We start from the raw sequence: 21,778 nt of genomic DNA on the forward strand, positions 1-21,778 counted from the left end.
AATATAATTATAGAAGGGAAAATGTTACAAACCTCCAAGCAGGACCTAGTAACTCACCTGCCTTAATGGCACCACAGGAAGTCCAATTAAGCCATTTGACCTGAACCCATAAATTTGAAATGTATTTAAAAAAATGATCATGGTATAATTTTTGTTGGCCTTTAGCAACTGCCTTCCTCCCTTGTTGATACAAAGCTGTATGGCTGAATGAGACCACTTTTTTCTCTTGCCAAATGCACTGAGGTCAATAGGAGTTTTTCACCATATTTTTTCTTGCTCCAAATGCACTGCCATAATGGGTTTTTTTTTTCTCTGTGCAAATGTAAAGAAATAGATGGATAAGGTATTCATATGAAGATTCTTAGTTGTACCTAAAAGAGATACGAATAATCAAATACACATTTTCAAACAGCAATGGTTCAGACACTTTGTAACTCTTTAATATATATCCCACTGTTGTTATACGGTCACAGTCTGTGCACAAGACCTCGGGTCAGCTAACAGTGTCACATGCTCATTATAGGAAATGACAATAAAATGGAGTCACCATGACTGTGCAGCACTGCAGTTCAGGAGGTACAGTTAAATTTGGGGCTTGTAGTGGTGAAGCATTTCAGAAGAGGGCTGGGGCTTATGCACTGAGGCTAAAACAAAAAAATTAGCTAGCTGGAAAGCACCAGATTTTTTTCACTGCCAAATCTGTCTCCATTTGGGTACATTTCTAAACTTTTTAATTATACTCTATTTCATATTTACAAATTCATTTTTCTTGGATGTTGTATGTGTAAAAGAGTCTGCCGTCTGGATGTGGCACAAACTATTCTATCCAGTAGGATGTGTATTCATTGTTTCCTTTGCTCCATAACATTGTAGCTTATAATAGATCTCTGTTGTATTCAGGTTTGAAAATATTGTGTATGTTTGTGTATGTCGTCCCTTATAAATCCCATAATCTTATTCTGATATTGTTTTACATGTAGAAACAACAATGGAAACACGGAATTCTTTCTTAGCTTCTGTACTACCTCAAGAAACTAAAAACTTTTTGATATCATCAGCCCTTGCATTTTACTATACAAACCAGCAGATGGCACTGAGTTCCTCTCGAAAATGATTTGTTCTGCTCAGAAATTCTAAAGTTGAATGAATTTTCTTTTTTTGGACAATAGAAGAATATAGAAGAACTGTAGCGAAACTGGAAATATTGAAGAACTGTAGCTAAACGGGAAACATTGGGGCCTGCCTATAGACATTTTTATGATCTGCCATTTGTGAGTAGACCAAGTTTTGTATTTACATAGGGACAGAGTATTTAAAAGTCATATGGAATGTCCTGAAAGAAATCTGTTACATTTTCCCCACTTTCCTATAAGGTTATTGTAAGTGACTATTGTGCCAAAATCAAATATTTTAATGAAACAATGTATCAAATGTTTGATGGGTGAAGTGTTTGATGAAGTAGAAGTGTTTGATGGGTGAAACCTGTTGTTTACCATTACAGGTGTAAATGATTATGCTGGTGCTATGTAAAAAGCGGTAAATAGTGTAAATTGTCATGTTTCCCCCCTGATTGGTAGATCTAGCAACTTTGGACATGCCAGAATGTAAGGTGTCAGGCAGGCAGAGTATGGCACACACAGGGAGCATAGGACAGGCAGAGTATGGACACACAGGAAGCATAGGGCAGGCAGAGTATGGTACACACAGGGAGCATAGAGAAGGCAGAGTATGGCACACCCGGAAGCATAGTACAGGCAGAGTATGGAACACACAGGGAAGGCAGAGTATGGAACAGACAGGGAGCAGAGGCAAGCAGAGTATGGACACCCAGAGAACATAGGGCAGGCAGAGTATGGCACACACAGGGAGGATAGGGAAAGCAGAGTATGGCACACACAGGGGGCATAGGGCAGGCAGAGTATGGTACACACAGGGAGCATAGGGTAGGCAGAATAAAGCAGGAGACAGGGAAACCTATCAGGACCACTCTAAGACAGTTTGTACTGTGCCACATACAGTGACACAATGCTTATGGCCCTCCAGCAATTTTGTCTGATGAGTGAAGAGGTGAACAATGTGGGTACTTCCAGCCTAGATATGAGGTTTAAACAGTACAGGGCTTTGCAGGTGTTAACAGTAGAGGAGTGTGAACAATGCAGGGGGATTATAAGTGTGAACAATGCTGGTGTTTACAGTCTGAATTTGAGGTGTAAACAATGCAGGGGCCAGTACTGATACCTTTTAAATCTTACACATGGTGTAAATTTCAGCAGGCAGACTTTTATGTTGGGGGCCACACAAGGGGGGGGGGTCATGGGCCACCAGTTGGGCAGCACTAAGCAGTGGCAATGCTAAAGCATTATATAAGCACTGATCTAGGCAGAGGCTGGTATCAAGCATATGAAAAATCTTATACTATCATACATTCAGTCAAGATTCCAGGGTCTAGAAGAGAATAGTCTCTTAGTTGTTGCTACAGCATTAGACCCCAGATATAAAGTAAAACTTTGGAAAGCAGAAACACAAAGATGTAGAGCAAAATTATTAGTTCAAGAGGTGGTTGCAACTGTACTTAATGCTGACCCAGCCTTTGAAGATGGCAGTAGTCATAACTGATAGTGGCAGTGGTGGTGGTATTCCTCCGAAAAGCCATGATGTGAAAAACTAAGCAGGGTTCAAAATCACCAGGTAGGGCAGACAGAGATCCATCACAACCTAAAAAATTGCAAAGACATTTGGAATAATTGGGTGGAAAAGTTTGGCAACAAAAATAACCTATGCCCACTATAAAATGAATGCTTTCTACCTACAGTATATCCAGATATTGGTTCCTCAGAAGATCCTGTTTAGTGGTGGAAAAGAAATAAAATTATTTTCCCAAATGTAGCAAAAACTGACCCACCTACATAAGGTCAAAGTGAAAAGCTTTTTAACTTTTTTTTATTAAGAAAAGCTTTTAGTACAGCTGGAGATGTTTGTTCTAATAGTCATTCTAGACATTCTTCTTAAAATGCTGAAAGGCAAATTTCCAGTTTATGACATACTGTGAACTTCTAGTACTACTATGCCTGTTGCTAATGCTGATGATGATGATGAAGCTGCTGTGCACATAAAAAAATGGCAAAGCTCTGGGGGAAAACTAATTTAGGTTTCAGATTAAAAACATTTATTTGGTCAGGCTGGCTCTGTTTATGAAGAACAGTTATAGCATAGAGCTTCTCTAAAAAGGTAGGGCAATGTCAATGTCTATGATATTGCAGAGCTAAAATGCCTTCTCAGAATTTTAGCTGAAGCAAACCAAGCCACATCACTACTCTAAATAAAGACATAAGTTCTAACCAATGCCCCGAGCAGATCATTATCATGACAGTAAAAACATTAAAAAATTTTATTTCTGGTTGGGGTATTAGATGATCCACATGAGGGCCAGTGTGGGTTCCATTTCATTCCCATCAGACTGTTCCTCCTTGCCTTCTTTAGTGGCTCTTCCAGACTAATTCTCCCCACAAGTGGTGTAACTAGAGGGGGAGAGCCCTGGGCTAATGATTCACACTGACTAGCAGATGCATAGCTTCAACACTTTGATAAAAAAAAAACATTGAAAAACAATGATCTGCTGTGTCTAGCCATGCCCTAAAATGCCATTCCCATTTTATAATACCCTTTTCCATGTTTGTAATGGCAGCATCAGAATCACAACGTGCAACAGAATACAGTGGCCCTCACTATGTAATGACCTAGTGAGGCCCCAAGTATTTACACCACATGGTGGCACCTGTATTTCTTGCCAGTAAGATAAAGAAATGGTCAATGAGCCACTAACCCCAGCCTTGCCGGTAAAATCAATTCAGAAATGACTAATAAGCACTCCATTATCCTCAGACATGCCAATACAATTCTTTCCCAACACTGCTTGTCTCTCTTTGCCTTGTACAAAAAAACATCTAATAGGCAGTGAATTCCACAGTGGAACACATGGCCATCTTTGATTTAGTCCAAAAATTAATTGGATCTAGTGAGCTGCAAAAAGCATTGGCTGGCAGGTAGGGTAGCACTGTAAGGTCCCTTCAGACCCATGCGTTGGCCAGAGCCCCTCAGGGAATGCGACTTTCCCATCATAAGCATACAAACATGCTATCTAGGGTACGTTTTCCATATCAGGAAGAATATTTGATTTGAAAAGTGGTGTAAAATACTGTGAAATATGTGGCAACACATCTTTTGGCGTCAGACAATATTGACACGGTTTACACAGCATACCACATAGTTTGGTGTATTCAATTAAATTTTTACACTTTTTTAAATATTCTGGTTTAATTGGAGTGCATGGGGTGAGGGGCTATCCCCTGAAATATTGGAACTGATTTCATCCCACAAGCAGCAAATCATTTTTAAAATTCAATTTTGTCTCTTATATTCCAAGGCAAAAGAAATAGTGCAGCTAAACTCTACAGCTTTGTTTTGAAGTTGGTAAATCTTAACGCTTTTGCTTTAGCTTAAATTTATCACAGTCTTGGTTTTGTAAAAATCCGTAGCTGTTAATTCCATCAGGGCTAAAAATCATCCTGTCAGGCAGCCCATTTGTTTCTGCTTTTATGTTCCAAACAGAGGAGAGGAAATTAGCAGGAGCATCAATAAATGTTATGTCTTTGAGCATTTTTCTCATAAATGCCCCATAGGAGCCCCTGCAATGTTAATCTTTTAAAAGGGCATTTTTTTCCAAGAATAAACCATTTTATTCAGTAAACATAAATGGACTTTCAGCTCTGAAAACAACAGAAACTTCCATCTGCGGTTGAACTTTGCGAAGCGCAGTTTACACTGGAGTATAGGATAGCTCTTCCTTGATATGGATAAAATGGCATCAGATGGTCAGTTGCTTATTGTACAGGGAGTTGGGATGCACAAAGGTTATCAACTGTGACCTGGAAAAAAATAAATTCCTATAAAATCACAACCCTTATGGTGCCGTTGCCACTGGATAATCATATGACATTTAAATGTCCAATCTCCTGCTTATGTAATGCTGGAGATGTGACTGCTGAGAGCTTCTTAGTAGTGGACAGGGTTTAGGGTACATCTGGATGTTTTTGAGCATAGCAAGATGGTGCAGTAGGATTGTAACCTGGGCCTCTGGGGATATTGCCCTGCCATCTAAGTAGTATGAGGCCCCATTGTTAATTGATGGTGACCCTGGCTGAGTAGAGTTTTTCTTTTTATGTTTAGAACTCTGAATGCAACACAGTATATTATCTAAGAAGCAGGAGATGAACATGGGGCTGGATCATGGTAATCAGGTGATCGTTGCTGCTGTGCTTAAATGAGAACTAAAGCTTAACTAAAGATGTGAGTAGAAATGTTGTACATTATCTGTTGGGCTTCTATACCAGCCCAAGGCAACCACAGGCCTTTAGCAGTAAAGATCTGTGTCTCCAAAGATGCCTCTGTAGCACCCCATCTTGTGCTGCTGTCACTTACTGAGCTTAGGGACCCACTCACAATATACAGTACGCATAGAATAGACAATGTCACAGTATAAGGCTTAGTACTTGATATAGATAATTACTACATGGGAGCACATATGCCAGTGCAACTAGCTTCATAATTTAATAATCAGCCCTGTATCATCATCTTATATTACAGGACAAATCTCAATTTTCTGCTTGATAATTTGCGACAACCTCTAAGCTTAGCTTCTCAACAGCTTTCAGAGCCCACTGGGCATGTGAGTGTCACAGACAGTTTCCAAGATGGTGACCCACTGTGACAAGTCCTGGATCATTGCTGCTATTGAGAAGCTGGTGAAATAAATTCAGTTTATAAAACGTGGAATTTTTAGCCATATTCATTTAGGATTTAATTCTCCTTTAAGGGCCAAAAACAATTAGACTGTAAGCTCTTGTGAGCAGGGCCCTTTGATCCCATTTTAATTCTATAGCCCTTGTTTGGAACTTGCTTGAGCTATATGAATAAATGATGTTGAATGAAAGGGGCATCACATTATATTTGTCTTTGCTTTTAAATGTTGCTTCAAAATATTGCATTTGGTTAACATAGTCTGTTATTTCAACTAAGTCCCAAAATGCTATATAACATTTTTATGAACCCCATAATTGTATAGTTTGCATTCTGCAGTCTACAGAGCAGTGGTCTTCTTGATATTTGGAATTCAAGTGTCCTTTGTGGTTAAACATTTGGTTTAGGGTGCCCCATAAATCATTACAAGGTGATATTTTTGATTAGCTAGTCTAGTTTTATATGTCTGTCATTTTATGAGCTAAGGGACTCCTACAAATTATTGGAACATATGTACAAATAGACAATGTCGCTGCCCATAAGTTGTCTTTAACAATACATAAAGCACTAAGGAAAGATGCAGATATATACACTGTACCTGTCAAACCTTTCAAAGTAATTTCTCACAGAAATAAAGGCTTAGTGAAATTACAGTAATAAAGTGCAACTATTTCAGGGCAGACTGCAGTAATAACATTTATACATGAACAGTAACCTCTTTACCCAGTGTAACTTTATGTCTCTGGAACATTTATTTCTGTTGTTATTTTCTTCTAAATCCTTAGACACATTGTGTGCTATAGAACACAATATGTCATAGCCTTAGGAATGAAGGGCAGCCCTGAAAATGCAGTAACATACAGTTCCTTATGAATTACAGTTTCATTATAAGGGAAGATAACGAAGCAGTGTTCTTTCTTATGTGCTAATCCCAGGCTCCAATTTAATTTGTTTATATTATTCCTTAGCTGTAAATTTGTGTGCCATTTCTATCTTTATTTGCATTTGTTACCAGTTGCCTAATCTAGTTTTATGCTTCTGCTGGCTTGATAGTTTTATTAGTAAAAAAGTATCTGTAGGAAAAATACCCTGGAGTGATTTTCTTGGCAGAAGAATACCTAATCATCATAAAACTATGGACAGGACTGTCACCTGCCTTGTAACAGAACAGCTGTAATTTCGGTAATGTCTTGAACGTCTCATATTTACTCTGCAAAATCTTATCCAGGGTCAATTCTTGGCAAGGCTAATTCCAAAGTTCCCCGAGGCTATTCATCTCAGGGCATCTTTACAGCTACATGCACGTTGATATTTGGACACCGAATGCAACTGCTCAGGAAACAGTTACAAGGCAGCTTGCATCATGACAAAATGTAATTTGCAGGCACCACAATTGTATATGTTTTCAAAGGGAAAGGTACTGGAATGTAAAATTGGATGCCTTTTGTAAAAGTGTGTTAAAACGGTAGCTGGTTATTGGATTGGTATAATGGGCATGAATCCAAATAGCCAATGCACTAAGGTATATTTAACAGACAGTAACAGACTTACGCCTTATTAAAAAAAGAAACCACAACTACGCGAAATGATCCGCTCTAACTTTTTTTTTCAAAACCATTGGCTGCATTGGGACAATCAAGGGTTTGAGTCAATCAAGATGTTTCTAAGAAACGTCTCACAGGAATAAAGTATTAATACAGAGTATTAAAATAAAACCTGTTAAATATCTATGGTACAGCAGCTATTAAACTGTCTTCTAAACTGCATGTCTTGGTAAAGAAGAACGGTTAGCATTCTGCCATTATGATACTTAAAGTGATCCTGACACTAAAAACTACTTTTTAAAATATGAATGTACATTTTACCTATAGGTCATGCTGATTTTTTGCTGAGAGGTTTGTTTTTGTAAGTAATTGTTAGTTGAAGTTCCTGACTGTTTTGCCAACCTGACCGTCCCATCTCAGCTTGTCAGTAAAAGTTTCTAATGCTAACGGACTCCTGCTGCACAAATATGGCAGCCCCCTCATGATGGGAGTCAGATGGGTAATGTAAAAGCATTCGGCAAATACTTTATGGCAAAATTATAAGAAGCATGCAAAGTCAGTTTTATGGTAGATGTAAAAAAAGGTTAAATTTCTGATGTCAGTATCTCTTTAAAGTGGCCATTCACGGGCAGATTAAAGCCCGTGTATGGGGGCCTTGCCAAACGAGCGGATCTTATAGTGTATGGCAACCTTTACTTATCACTAAATAATTCCTCCTATTTAAAGTGGTAGTTCACCTTTACATTAGCTTTCAGCATAATATAGATACTGTATCCTATATACTGTACATGTCAGTTTTTGAGTTATTTGCCCTCTTCTTCCACTCCCTTTTCCAGCTTCAAATAGGGTCCTTTATGGCAGCCAATAAACTATTGCTTAGCGAGGATACAATTCACCTTTCCTATTCATATTCTAGATTATTCTGGTTGCTAGGGTACTTTGGACCCAACTATACAGATAGATGATGCAGTTCCAAGCCTGAATTCAAAAATAATGACAAAAATAAAAAAAATTGTTTTTAGAATACCACGGTCTACATCATACCAAATGTTAACCACCCCTTGAAATAATACTATTCACTATTAAAGTGCTGCTGTTTAACTAAAAGGGCCTTTGTATACAGTATGTGTAGATTTCTGATACAGGGTTCTGATAATTACTCCTGCCTGAGGCTTTTTGGTGTCTTGAATGAATATATATATATATATATATATATATATATATATATATAGATATATATATATGTATATAACCACATGTATGATTTTGGATCACCACTGCACTGATTTGCTTTTGTTGCCTGTGGTCTTTCTACTGTTCATTTTTGATGTAGACAGAAACAATACAGTGGGTAAGAAGATGGGTCACCAACAATTACATTTCCGTAAGCTTGATGTAACACTTCTCTTCTAGAAAATGCCCCAATAATCAAGTTGATTATTCATCAAGAGGGATTTTTAGGTGCTGCTTAAGATTTGCTTTCTGGAATATGAATACAACTCCTTCCAAGTGGTTAGTTACTGTACAATTTATCTTCCATTATTAAGACTATATATATTTATAATTTTTAAAGAATGGTTACTGACAGCTGGGCAACCTACTCCACATTTTGTTTAGTCTCAACATGGTCCTTTAAGACATAAGAAAAATTTGGAAGCACAAACCTAGAAAACACGCTTTGATGCCGAGGTCTGTTTTGTAATTATTGTTCAGAGTAAAACAATGCATGTTACCAACAAACACTAGTGTTTTAAAGAGAGATATACAGTACCTGGTGTCATTTTTGCGCATGATCTCAGAAACCCAAGGGATTTTATTCTTCTCTAGTAAAATGCAAATTTTCAGCTATTTTTTGTAAAACATGAGAAACCTGGTTTCTCCAAATGAAATAATACAGAATATTCCATTGACATTAATAATCATTGCGCTCATAATACATAAAAATCAAAAATTAAAAAGTAGGTTTTTAGGGAGTATTTTAAGCTTTGGAGGGAATGGGAGGGTCTAATAAAATGTGAAAGGGAATTACAGTCATGCAGAAACTGGAAGGAAGCTATTTATTTGTGAATGGGATGAATGATGAGAAGAAAGGTGAAGGTCAGAAGCAAAGCATAGGCTGTGTGAAAGAGTGTATTTTGAGATCAGAGCCAATATATAGGGATGGATTTTGTTGCTATGGGCATTGAATGTGAGCAAGATTGGGAATTGGAGTAATAATGGCTGTCCCCACTCTCATCTCCAAGCTGCTTACGATCGTGTGACAAAACAAAATTGCTAGCAATCCAAAGCAGTAGAAATTGCAGTGGGTAATACTGAAAATTGACCTTACCAGGTGATCCCTTATGGGCTCCTCAGCTGATTTCATATTTTCCAGACTGTAGTTGTTACGAGAGAGCTCCAGTATACACTCTATGCTCTCTTGCTAGCTCACCTTGAGAAAGGAGTTTTTCTTTAACAAGTCTCACCTATTTACATAATGTGTTTGCTTTAATATATTTGCTAATTTGCACTGTGCCACGGGTAGTATATGTACTGTATATTGTAAATACTTGAAAGCATTTTTGCATTTACCATGGTGAACTAAACTTACAAAGGTGTGCATTGGGCTATTCAAGATGTTCTCTTGCTGGCTCTATCAGATGATTGTTTCAGTCAACCCCAAAATTCTGGAAGGTCATGTACTACCCTGTCACTTAAGTAAGGGATTGTCTCCCTCCTTTTTGGTGTTGGTTAGCGGTATTCTCTCTTTGTTCCTTTGAACAAGAAGGCAGCAGGGCTGGAACTAGTATGGGATTTCTTGCTGCTGCTGGCTCTCCTCAACTCCGCTCGTCCCTCCTGTGATGTCACTACATGTGCGCAAGCATGCATGGGGGGGGCGAGGTTGACTAAGGCGCCTGGATGGCTTGGCCTGCCCCCTGGAAGGCAGTCTGGAACATGATGGTGACTTCAAACAAATAAACCTTGTAAAGGAGGACATTTTTTTTTCCAAATTACAAAAACAAATAATTCACGTCAATAAATCTTAAAACAGAAAAGACAATCCATATTTTTCAAGTAATCTGTAGCTGCTACCCCGGGTAAATGGCCCTAACTTTTTTTTACATACCCCTTGGTGCAGATTCAGGGGGTTGGAGTTCACAGGCGCCATCTTCTTCTCTTCGGTAATCTAAGGGAAGTAAGTGCCGCATCGGCGCATGCGCAGTTGGAGCAGTCTGCCGGTCCCAAACAACTGTACATGCGCCAAAACTCACGGAAATTGTTGAAGCGCCGGAAGAAGACCCGAAGATTACTGAAGAAGATGCCTGCCGTGAATGCCAATGCTCTGAATCTGCACCGAGGGGTAAGTAAAAAGTTAGGAGCATTTACCCGGGGTAGCAGCTAGGCTGGGGTTCTTCGTAGGGTAGGGACGTAGGGTATTTTTTAATAAGGGGTTGAATTCTCCTTTAAGCACACCTCCTTCCCTTTTTCTTACTAAAGGATCAATACTATAAACATATAGTAATAGGCTTATGGGACAGCCCTGGCACACTTCAGTTTTCAGAGGAAAGGATGTACCTAAACTTCCATTAATTAAAGGAATACTCATAGCATCTTTATATAAGTCCTTTAACCAATTGCTAAATGCATCAGGTATGCCATACTTCCTCAATGTATGATACAGAAAGGCATGATTAACTTTATCAAATGCTTTAGTTTGATCTAAGCCAACAACATAAAGATCATCTCTGTTATTCCTGGCATCTTCTATCACCTCCCTAACAAGGAGTAAAGTATCATGAATGTTATGATATTTAACAGCACATGATTTATTAGCATATCAGTCACTTTGCTTAATCTGGAAAACAAAATTTTGACCTTGTAAAGGAGGTTAAGGGCAACCACATCAGACACTACAATATCGCTACAATTATATTTAGGGAATTTTTATTCCACTCCCCTAAAACATCAGGGGTGCCTGGAGGGGAACATAGTTCAATAGTCTTTGAATGCTTGCTCAGCATCCATGCAACTAAATTGCTATCAACATCATTGCCTCACACCCACTCCTGTTATTAACAACCACATACGCAGAAAGAATATATAAGAGTATATACAATAGGTGAAAAACCTGCAATTTAAAAGCTTAAGAAATACAATTATTAACATTAAGTGGCTAATTTATTAAACCTTAATTTTTTCAGGTTGCGTTTTTAAAGGGAAAAACTCAAATTTTTAGAGGGAAAAAAACTTTATTTTTTTTTTATATTTATTATACTACAAGGCTGATAAAAATCTGAAAATACACCAGCTAAAACCTGTTGAGGTCATGTAAAAGTAAATGACAGATGTCCCTTTTACAATTTGAAGATGTCGTGATCTGCGCTGTTTTTAGTATGATAATCCAAAAAAGTCTGGGTTTTCAAAGACAAGTCGAAAAAAAATGTACAGTTCGGATTTCAAAATCATACAATTGGATTGTCACATATTTTTTTAAGACTTTTCCCACACTGACTTTTTTTTTAACTGATTTCTTGATAAATTCATTACATTTGTGGCTGGTAGTTAGGTCGGCTTTGTTTTAATAACAAATGAAATAAATTCAAGTTTTAGTAAATACCTCTTAAGACTAATAAGCGAATATTGTCTCTAATAATTGTATCAGTGAAGTAATACAAATCAAATTACATTTATACACAAATCTAAGTCTGTACCCTGAGTCGATCTGAAATGAAAAAAGAATGAGGAAAATACAGCAAAGTTATATAAAAAGAGATAACTTGTTGGGTTCAATGAATACGTGCAGTAGGCAAAAGATTGATTGCTTGTCATTGTGGTATATTTCAACATCTCTTCATGTATGAACTTAAAACTGAAACATAAAGAAAAAATCAGTTACTTCTTTCAAAATGTACATGTACTCCTTTTTTCAGATACTAGATAACTTGCATATCATTCTTGCTGGTGATGACAAATTAAGAACTCCTACATGCGGTTCCCATTGAAAATGCGTGTGCAATTCCATGCTTTTTTTATGTGATGCTATGTATGGGCCTTCAGACATCCGAGCAGATCTATGGTTTAAGTTACTGTGAAGTCAGAGACTAGCCTGCAGCTTTTTAGTTCTTTATTTTACTGTTGCTTTCCTTTCCAATCAGTTGGCTGGGGTCTTAGAAAAGGTTAGGCCTCTGTTGACTTTGGGCAGGGATTAAGTCAATTCCAGAGCAAACTGAAAAGTATTTTCTGACTACTATCATAAATCAGTTATGCCTGTTCTGTGATGGACAGCATGAGGAAATGCAGAGGTAGGAAACTTTAGCCTTGACTTAATTAATTTGAATTAATTTACAAATCCGATTTATTCATAAAAATATGAAAATTAAATAAAAAAATTCTTACCCATGAAATCTGCACTCCTGAAATGATTATATTGTAAAGCATCAGTTTCCCCAGTTTTTCCCTTGAAGTCTGTCCAAAAAAGCATTATTTACCCTATAAAAAAAAGAAACATACAAAGATAAACTGCAAAAGTTTTATTTTACAGTGTTAAACTTTTGAAACGTTATGCTGATTGTAGTGTCAGTGCTATCAAACACTGTCATGGAAATACAGAAATACACACAGACTCTGCAGGATGCCTCATGAATGCCAAATACAAAGAAAACCTTGACAGAAAAATGGAATTTTCCTGCATGTGGTTCAGAAAATAATGATTTTTCCCTTCCAAATATTTTTGCAGTTTCAAGATGACACAAACCAGGTGCTGGCATCAGATGAAGTCATGTTATGAAATTTTATTGTGCATATTTATTATTTTGGCACAAAAATAATGTTAATGTACGCATTTTTAAAGAAAACTGGAATAGAATTTGAACTTTTCCCTATTCGAATTACAGTAAAATAAACTCGAAAATTCTAATTTTTAAATTCAAACTTTGAATTTTCACTTCAACCCTTGATAAATCTGCCCCTTAGTGTGTGTGCCTTCACATGACTGGTTCCTGACTTTACTGGTTCTTTTTTATTTTGGTTATGTATACCAATAAAATTAGACCATAGCCACACCTTCAAGGCCAAACCTAAACACCACTGCATAATACATTGGTATCACAATCACTTTGGTGTTATACAACCAAATTGAATGGTTGGATACCATCTGATCTAACAGTTCAGAAATAGAAATTATATACTTGTTTATCTGATAGTGGATCTGACTAAATCTCAGTATGTAAGTAAAGTTTTAAATAGGTGTTCTGATTATGGCTACAAGTAATGGTGATAAAATCATGCCATAAGCCATGGCCCTTAGACTGACAGTGGACCCTTTGGAATAGATGCAGAGGATTTTAGAAAAAAATCGAGTGTATATATATATATATATATATATATATATATATATGTATATATATACACACAAATACACAACTGAAAACAGTTGGCTGTTTGTTTTTGTGACAAGCGATAACCCTGCCAAAGGCATGACTGCAGCCAGACACAAAAGGGAATACCAAAAGTTAATAATATAGTGAATAAAGTACCCCCTCTTGTAAAATATAAGGATATTATAAGTTACCGAGGAGTTTCATGACCATATAAAAACACGAGGCCGAAGGCCGAGTGTTTTTATACAGGTCATGGAACTCCGAGGTAACTTATAATATCCTCATATTTTACAACTGGGGGTACTTTATTAATTATAATACACAAATTTTAGTGAGTCATGTGACAGAAATTACATCACTACTCACCGTTTATAACTGATGACATCACTACTCACCGTTTATAAGGATATAATTTACAGTATATTCATGGCTTTTGTGTATTATAAAGATTATAAAAAAAAAACATAATACCTACCGCCTTCTCTCTTCCTGCTCTGTTAATCTACTTTCCTTTTCTTGCTTAATTCTGGTAACATCTAGTAATTCACTCTAAAAAGATAATAACATATAATATTTAGATTAACATCACGGTTTCACACATTTCATGTCATGGGCACATTTGTTGGAAATACCTGAAAAGTATTTTCGTAGTGCTCATGGGCAGTTCACTGTATAATGACTAGTTTTTTTTAACTGTATAGCTTTCAAATCTACTTTTCTCTAGCCCCAAATAAAAAATGATATCTTCTTGCCAGGTTTGACATTCCTTCTGTTCAGATGTTCTCTCATTCATTTTCCAGTTTGCTATTCAAACCACTGGCTAGTTGTCAGGGTATATGGAACCCTAGTAACCAAATGAAAATTTAAATTATGAACAGTCTTTCTATACCACTGTCGCACTATACTAAAATGTAGTTTCAAGGTGCCCCTGGCGCTTTACTTCACTGAACTCTGAGCATCAAACACCACGACAGGGACTTGCTGTGCCGAATAGATATATTCTATTTAGGGATGCACCATATGGGATTCTGGATATGCAAATTAGGGCTAGGAAGAGTGAAAAAGAACCATGTGCTGACTGTGTGGGAAAACATTTTTTACTTCCTTGTTTCTGTGGCGAAAATCACATGATTTTAAGGATTCACATTCCGATCAGCCAGGCATTGGATTCGGGTGAATCCAAATCCTGCTGAGAAAGGCAGAATTCCGAACTGAATTCTGGATTCGGTGCATTCCTAATTCTATTCACAGTGCTGTGAAGAAATAGTTCCTTTTCTTTTAGTCTAGTGTTAGATTTGATCACTGAGTGGGTCTTTTACATATTTCTTCAAAACCCATTATAGATCTTCTCCATTCAGTAATCCCTCAGATTGACATTAACCTGATTATCCTCTTCCTAAAGCCTCACAAATTAAAAAAGACACTTGTATCTTGTTCTACCATAGCCTTTCCTGTGAGTTACTAAATGCAGTTCACCTGAGCGACACAAATTTCAGCCCACAGCTTGGAAAAGCTTGCTCAGAATGCAAGAAAAGCACAGAGGCTCAGCAGCGTATATAATGCTTTTAGGGGAATTTATAAAAGGGCAGACATATAACAAAAGTGATATTGCGGCTATAGACTGCAATTGCTGCTGTATGCCTGTGTTTAGTCAAGGAAGAACTTGAACTTGAACTGTAAATATGTGTTATTGAGCTTCTCTGTAATGCGTCATCATTTTAAAAGTCTGCATCTTAAAAACTTAAAGACTGATTAACCCCACCCAAGAAATTCTATATTAATGCAGGTATTAAACCCAATACCTTATGGTTGTAGAAATCTAATAATTTTTTTCCCCTGTAATTCATTTTTCTGTTTATGTACAGTATGACATGTGGAACTCAATATAAATAGGTTTGCCGCACAGCCCTGCCTTCCTGGCTCTCTGCATCGAAATTTCCTAAATCTTTATGTGTTTAAATATGATTTGACAGGAGCACTGGGAACCCTGAGGTTGGTTGGTGTACTGGATGCTTTATTCATTACTAGTGACATATATAAGCTCCAGCTCCCACTGTCTTACTGCTGGAAGAAATGTTTCTCCCTGAATGACAAAGCCCATAAATTCAAAATTAAACTATAAACAGAAGGCAATAATGAAACAAAGAGGAAAGAAATAACTTGCAGAATCAAAAATGCTGCATTAAATAAAACACTCAACATGTAATCATTCCTCTAACAAATACTTGTATATTGTAAGAAAAAATAGCTCCTCTCCAACTATAAAATAAAAGGATAAAGGTATAGGATCCCTTATCCAGGGACCCGTACTCTGAATTACGGGAAGGGCCTCTTCCATAAAGTTCATTATAACCAAATCATTTTTTTGTAATAATAAAACAGTACCTTGTACTTGATGGTAACTAAGAGAAGAAACTATCGTTACAGTTTCCTTTTGCTTTACACACTCCATATTTACCATTTGGACTTGTAGTAGGTATTCCGTGGAGACCATATTTCTGTATGTTTGTTCATCTGGTCAGTTAATAAAGCAGTTAGGCATTGTGTTTATTCTTTCTACTATCCCATAAGTCATGATGGAATTTAGTAACCATTGTTTTGCTAAATTTATTTAAAAAATTTGGGGCAAAAGCTTGTTTTGTTACTATTAAAATCCTTAGTAGAGAGAGATATAGAGCGAATATCTTTCTGTATGGGTTAATCAAATATACCTTTGAACCATGTTAAAAATGTATTTCCAATGTGCAATTGCCACTGGGCATGTCTACCAAGTATAAGTCCAATATGGCTACCAAGTGTGTAGAGAGTATCCGACGTCTGCAAAGCCCTGAAAGTCAGAGCGGTGGAGGGACCAATTTTATAATTCCTTTCAGGAGTGATATATCATCTTGTCATTACTTTATAAGTTGATTATTTAATAGCGTGTTAGGGCATATCCTAGATATAAATATAATAACATCTCTTTCCCAGTCCACCATATATTTTAGGGGTCATCAGAGTTTTGGGATAGTAATAATTTATACAGAAGTAAGAGACTCATCTTATGTTTGCCTGTTTGCTTACAGCTAGTTTCCAATAACAAGGGTGGATGGTTTTTGAAGGAAGGATTAATTGTTTTTATAAAATGGTGTAATTGGAAGTACGTGAAGCTTTCCCCATCTGGCATGTTCCAAGCAAATTGCATGTACTGGATAGATTTGATTTCGGTGGAGAGAAGCAGGTCTCCTACCCAGGCGATGTGCTTTGTCTTTCCACCACCTGAAGACTGATATAGCATATCCAATGATAATGGTAATGAGTGCATTGTTTTGTATGGGAATAAGTATACAGGTACTATGGAGCAGAGCTAGCTGGGAATTCTGGAGAATGTTTTGCCATGTAAAGCCTGCACCTAATTAATCAGGGATAGTGATTTCAGTTGTCAAGTCTGTTGAATGTGCTAAGAGTGTTTCAAAATAGACCAAACGAGTTTTCACATAAGGATACAAGGTAATGGTTGATTATTACAGAGAAAAAGAAAATCATATTTGACTCTATGGGGCAAATTCACTAAGCAGCGACGCCTTCGCCGCACTTTGCCAGATGAAGTTTCGCCAGGGCGCCGCTAATTCACTAAAATCCGAAGTTGCGCTTGGGGAGGCGAACGGTAGCGAATTTGCTTTAGCGTTAATTCGTCATACAAAGCGAAGTTACGCTAGTGATGCCTAATTTGCATACGGCGCCAAGTTAAATTTGAATGGACGTATATGTAGCCGCAAATACATTACACTACACAAGGCTGGGAAAGCTTTATTAAATAAAATAGAGTTGTTATTTTGCTCTATACATGTGCCCACTGTATAGTTTAGGTGCCATATGTTAGGAAATGTAGGGGGGGGAAGGAGGGTGCCCCCAAAAAAATGTATGATATTTTTCAGCCTATCAGCCTTAAAAAAGGAAAAGATGCCAGCGTTTTTTGGGACTTAGAAAAAATGTAAACTTTTTTTGAAGCAATCCTATCTACTCTATTGCACTTCGCCTGGCCTGAGGTGGCGAAGGCAAGTCTGGCGCAAGAGGTAACGTTCAGTAAAATGCGCAAGTTAGTGAATTGGCGTAGTTACGTTGACCCTTCGCTATAGCGCAACTTCGCCTGGCGTAAGGGTGCAAAGTAGTGCTAGAGTAGGTCCACTTCGCTAGCGAATTTACGTTGCGATAACGTTAGGCGCTTCGAGTTTTAGTGAATTTGCCCTTATGGGAGATGGCCTTCCAATAAATTGGAGCTTTCTGGATATTGGGTAATCCTGTAAACTATACTTTTAGTACTTTAGCTGATTTGCCAAATTGTGTGCCTCTATGACAAGGGACATTAAAGGAGTTGTCCACTTTCCAGATACTTTTTTCAGTTCAGTTGTCTTTACATTGTTCACTACAAATACATACTTTTTTCAATTGCTTTCCATTTTTTTTATGTTATTCCAAAACTGAAGTATAAAGTTTAATGTTCCTGTCTCTGGTGTTTCAGTTTGGCAGCTCACTAATCCAGATGCAGATTCTGAATTGAATTTGCTACATTAGTTGATACATTTCTCAGCAGCATCCTTGGAATATTAGAAACTATTGTATCAATTCTACCAGTGCAGACAGCACATTATATTTTCATTACTTACATTTTTTGGTGATTTTGTTATACAGACCAGTTAAGGACAAAAGGAAGCTATGTAGTTTTAGGTTATTAAGGGTAGGACTTCATGGACGATTTCCGCGCGATCCGAAATAAGGTAAATGAATGCATCGCAGCGTTGATCCGACGCGACATGACTGTCGGATGCAGACACAGCGTGCAGCATCTGCATCCGACAGTCGTGATGCGTCGGATCAACGCTGCAACTTCATCCAACATCTCCATTACTTACCTTATTTCTGTCGCATCCAACGTGACAGCTGCGTTTGCACAGCACATCAGATCGCGCATAAATCGTCTGTGAAGTCCTACCCTAAATGTCAGCTGGTTTATGACATGTATGATATAAGAAAGCTATTGACTGTTTTATTGACGTATGCTGTTTTTATTTTCATTATAAAATGGCAACTTCCATTCATGCTACAGATATGTAGATACTGTGACAGGGTGTTTGAGAAACCTTTGCTTGGTCCATTCCTTGGGAGGAAAGTGAACTGAAAAGAGTGCATTTTAGCTGCATGATATGTGTTGCAAAGATACCCAGCACAGGTAGGATTAATTTTCCCTCAGCCAAGTAATCAAGTGAGAGAGGAGTTACGTGGAAATGTAAAGGGGCTGTATTATCACAGTTTAGAGCTCTCCGGACACCTCCTAGAGTAGAGGGAAGTGTGGTGCTGCTAGGAGAGACAGTGCCTGGGATCTTGATACAAGCAAGAGTATTGCAGAGCCTGATGAGGCAAAATCCCTGGTGGGGGGGGGAGAAAGGTTCAGAGACTAGTGAGTTTGATATCTTTGGAGGAGAGAGTAAAAGGGGCATTAGTGAGAAGCCTATTTCAGAGTGTGGAAACCAACCTATATGGTGAGAACCCCAACGTGGGGAAAAGTCTTGAATGCGTGCTGTTAAAACGCTAATGAACTGTGTTCCTGTATAGTAGTGACTTTATGTTGGAAGAGTTTTCCTAAACAATCCTGTGTTTTTGCCTGAAGATGCTGTGTCCGTACCCTTATCATCATCATTTATTTATATAGCTTTATCCTGATCTTCTGCTTACCTGCCTACCATAGCTAATTTCCCCAAAAACTACATGTACAGGCAGCCAGCTTGTCACAATACATAAAGCAATCTATGAAACTTTTACTTGGATATACAATAAAAGTAAATTGCAGATTTAAATAGGATACAGTTTTGCCTCAACGAAATACTGTACATCTTCAACTCTTTGTTCCTCTGTGGAGCTCAGACCAAAAACCTTCGCCTGCACTTAAATCACAAACATTTTATTGTTGCCATCTTTGTGGCATCACTTCTGGAAATTAAGCTGTTAGGTAGCAAAGTGAGCAATGTAAAGGTCAGTAAGTTGTGCTTTGTTCCCCTTTAATATTAAGCCATTTGTGGAATATCAACGTACCTTTCTGCGTTGCTCTTCTTTCATTTGCTGCAACTGTCTTTGTTCTTGGGCTTTTTGTTCTTGTCTGTAGGCATGGCTCAATGCCTGTAAAACACAATACCAGTAGCAGATTATAGAAATGATAAATATGAAGCATATCTTTCTTTTTGCAGATAAGAAAGAAAATCTCTAAGTGGGTGCTACATGACCAGCACCCTCAGGGGCAACATCAGTCGAATTTATGAACAATAATTTTATATTGTTTTTATTTTAATCATAAGATGGCAGCTCCCATTCATGCTACAGATATGTAGATATATAAAGCAATCTGTAGATTTAAATAGGATACATTTTGACTCAAAGAGATACATCTCCAAATCTTTGTTCTATTCAGACAGAAACCAATAACAGCAGTTACCTCGGTGGAGCTCAGGAACCTTGATGTGTCAGAAACAGATGTTAGAATGTCCCAAAACTTCATTAAGTAAGTGAAATATATAATTACTTTCTTAAAAGAGAAGCCAAAGAAATCCTAATGCCATTCTGGAAATAGCCAGAGGATTATCTAATATTGATGTACCAGCCAGAAGAATAAAAGGTGATTTAACAAATGTGAAATTCACTCTGCGGTATGATTAGAATAATGTATAAAAGGAAAATGGTTTCAAGGCTACATAAAAGATACATCACAGGAAAGAACAATGATTGATGTCACAGAGAAAAAGAAAGTGCGAAAAGGTTTTATGCAATATTTAGCAGAGAAAGTGTCAATGGAACATCGATGGCAAATGCAAAAGGCTGACAGGTTAATGCAATCACACCTCTGTGACAGATTCCTAAATGCTAAGAAAAATAAAGGTTACCTAACAACACTAATCAATTTTGTTTGGCAAGTCCCTGTACTGCAGGCTCTAGGAACGCATTTCAATATACAAGAAAGAAAAGTTGTACAGCAAATGTTAAAATGCCTCAAAGGTATGATTTATGTGTTTGATAAAAAATTCTTAGCACTAGTTTGCTGTGACTAGCAGCTGTTGGCATTTATGTGCACTCTTAACTTATTCATCTGCAGTATCTTTGGTTGTAATAAGTCATCAGTTTGAAAGCCAACATGTACTTGCTATATGGTTGCCATGGGTTACTAGACTGAGTGGAAACCTTGAGACGTTCAGTGCATTACCCTAAATTAAAAGACACAGTGATGACCTTAAAGAGTTAACTGGCAGATTTATCAATGATTGAAGTTAGAGAACGCCACAGTCCACTAGAGTGAAATTCCGCTACTCTCCATTCATTTCTATGCGATTTTTAAAACAGTATTTATTAATGGGTGAAAATGAAAGTTTGCCTTTTGATAAATAGTCCTTTTAAAATGCCACAGAAATTAATGAGGAATGGCGGAATTCCACTCTTGCAGACTGTGGCAATCTTTAACTCTATTTAGGCCACTGGCAAATCACTGGAATTCTCTTTGCTCAATTCTCAGCACTGCAGAGATAATAAAACACTATCACTACTGGCCTGATATTTATCTCTGAATGAGCCACAACCTTCTCTGCTGTTCTGCTATCCATCACCCAGTTTGATGTAGCTTGTTCCTATATGGACCAAGCAAAGTTATCAAGCAGTATTTAGTGGACGTGCATGAAATCCTTTGGTGACACCAAGATAATTCAGTGAAAAAGCCACCCTTAAAGCAAATAGCACATTAGGGAAACCCCTGCCCCTGGAAGAGAGAAGTCTTTGTGAAATAAAAACAATTGAAGTTGCAAAAGTTTAATTGTGCCAGCAAGCAAATGTATGAACATGAACTTCAAGCTTAGAACATTGTTTAAACTAAGAAGAAAAGTGGGTGTGCATATGCAGAGCTCCACACCCTATTACTGTGCATGTTGATGCTCCTCCAGACCCCTTAAGTTTATATGATCGTAACTCTGACAACCTCTCCCTCCTTTCAGACCAAAAAACTTAGCCTGCACTTAAATCACAAACATATATTTTATGGTTGCAATATTTTTGGAAATTAAGTGG

The 21,778-nt window shown here is 37.5% G+C and overlaps 1 protein-coding gene across 2 annotated transcripts in view; it reads right to left on the bottom strand.

The window, feature by feature from the left end:
- Window positions 1-12,092: 12,092 nt before the first annotated feature.
- LOC108708519 (epithelial-stromal interaction protein 1) overlaps window positions 12,093-21,778 on the bottom strand; it is a 35,357-nt gene continuing 25,671 nt past the window's right edge. For both annotated transcript variants that reach the window (XM_041582470.1, XM_018247311.2), the window contains exons 12-15: window positions 19,769-19,852; window positions 14,175-14,248; window positions 12,717-12,809; window positions 12,093-12,189 (exon numbers count right to left, since the gene is read on the bottom strand). In XM_041582470.1, coding sequence (XP_041438404.1) covers window positions 12,758-12,809; window positions 14,175-14,248; window positions 19,769-19,852 — 210 coding nt within the window. In that variant the 3' untranslated portion in view covers window positions 12,093-12,189; window positions 12,717-12,757. The remainder of the gene's footprint in view (window positions 12,190-12,716; window positions 12,810-14,174; window positions 14,249-19,768; window positions 19,853-21,778) is intronic.

Source organism: Xenopus laevis, chromosome 2L (genome assembly GCF_017654675.1).
Source record: "Xenopus laevis strain J_2021 chromosome 2L, Xenopus_laevis_v10.1, whole genome shotgun sequence".
Taxonomy (NCBI): domain Eukaryota; kingdom Metazoa; phylum Chordata; class Amphibia; order Anura; family Pipidae; genus Xenopus; species Xenopus laevis.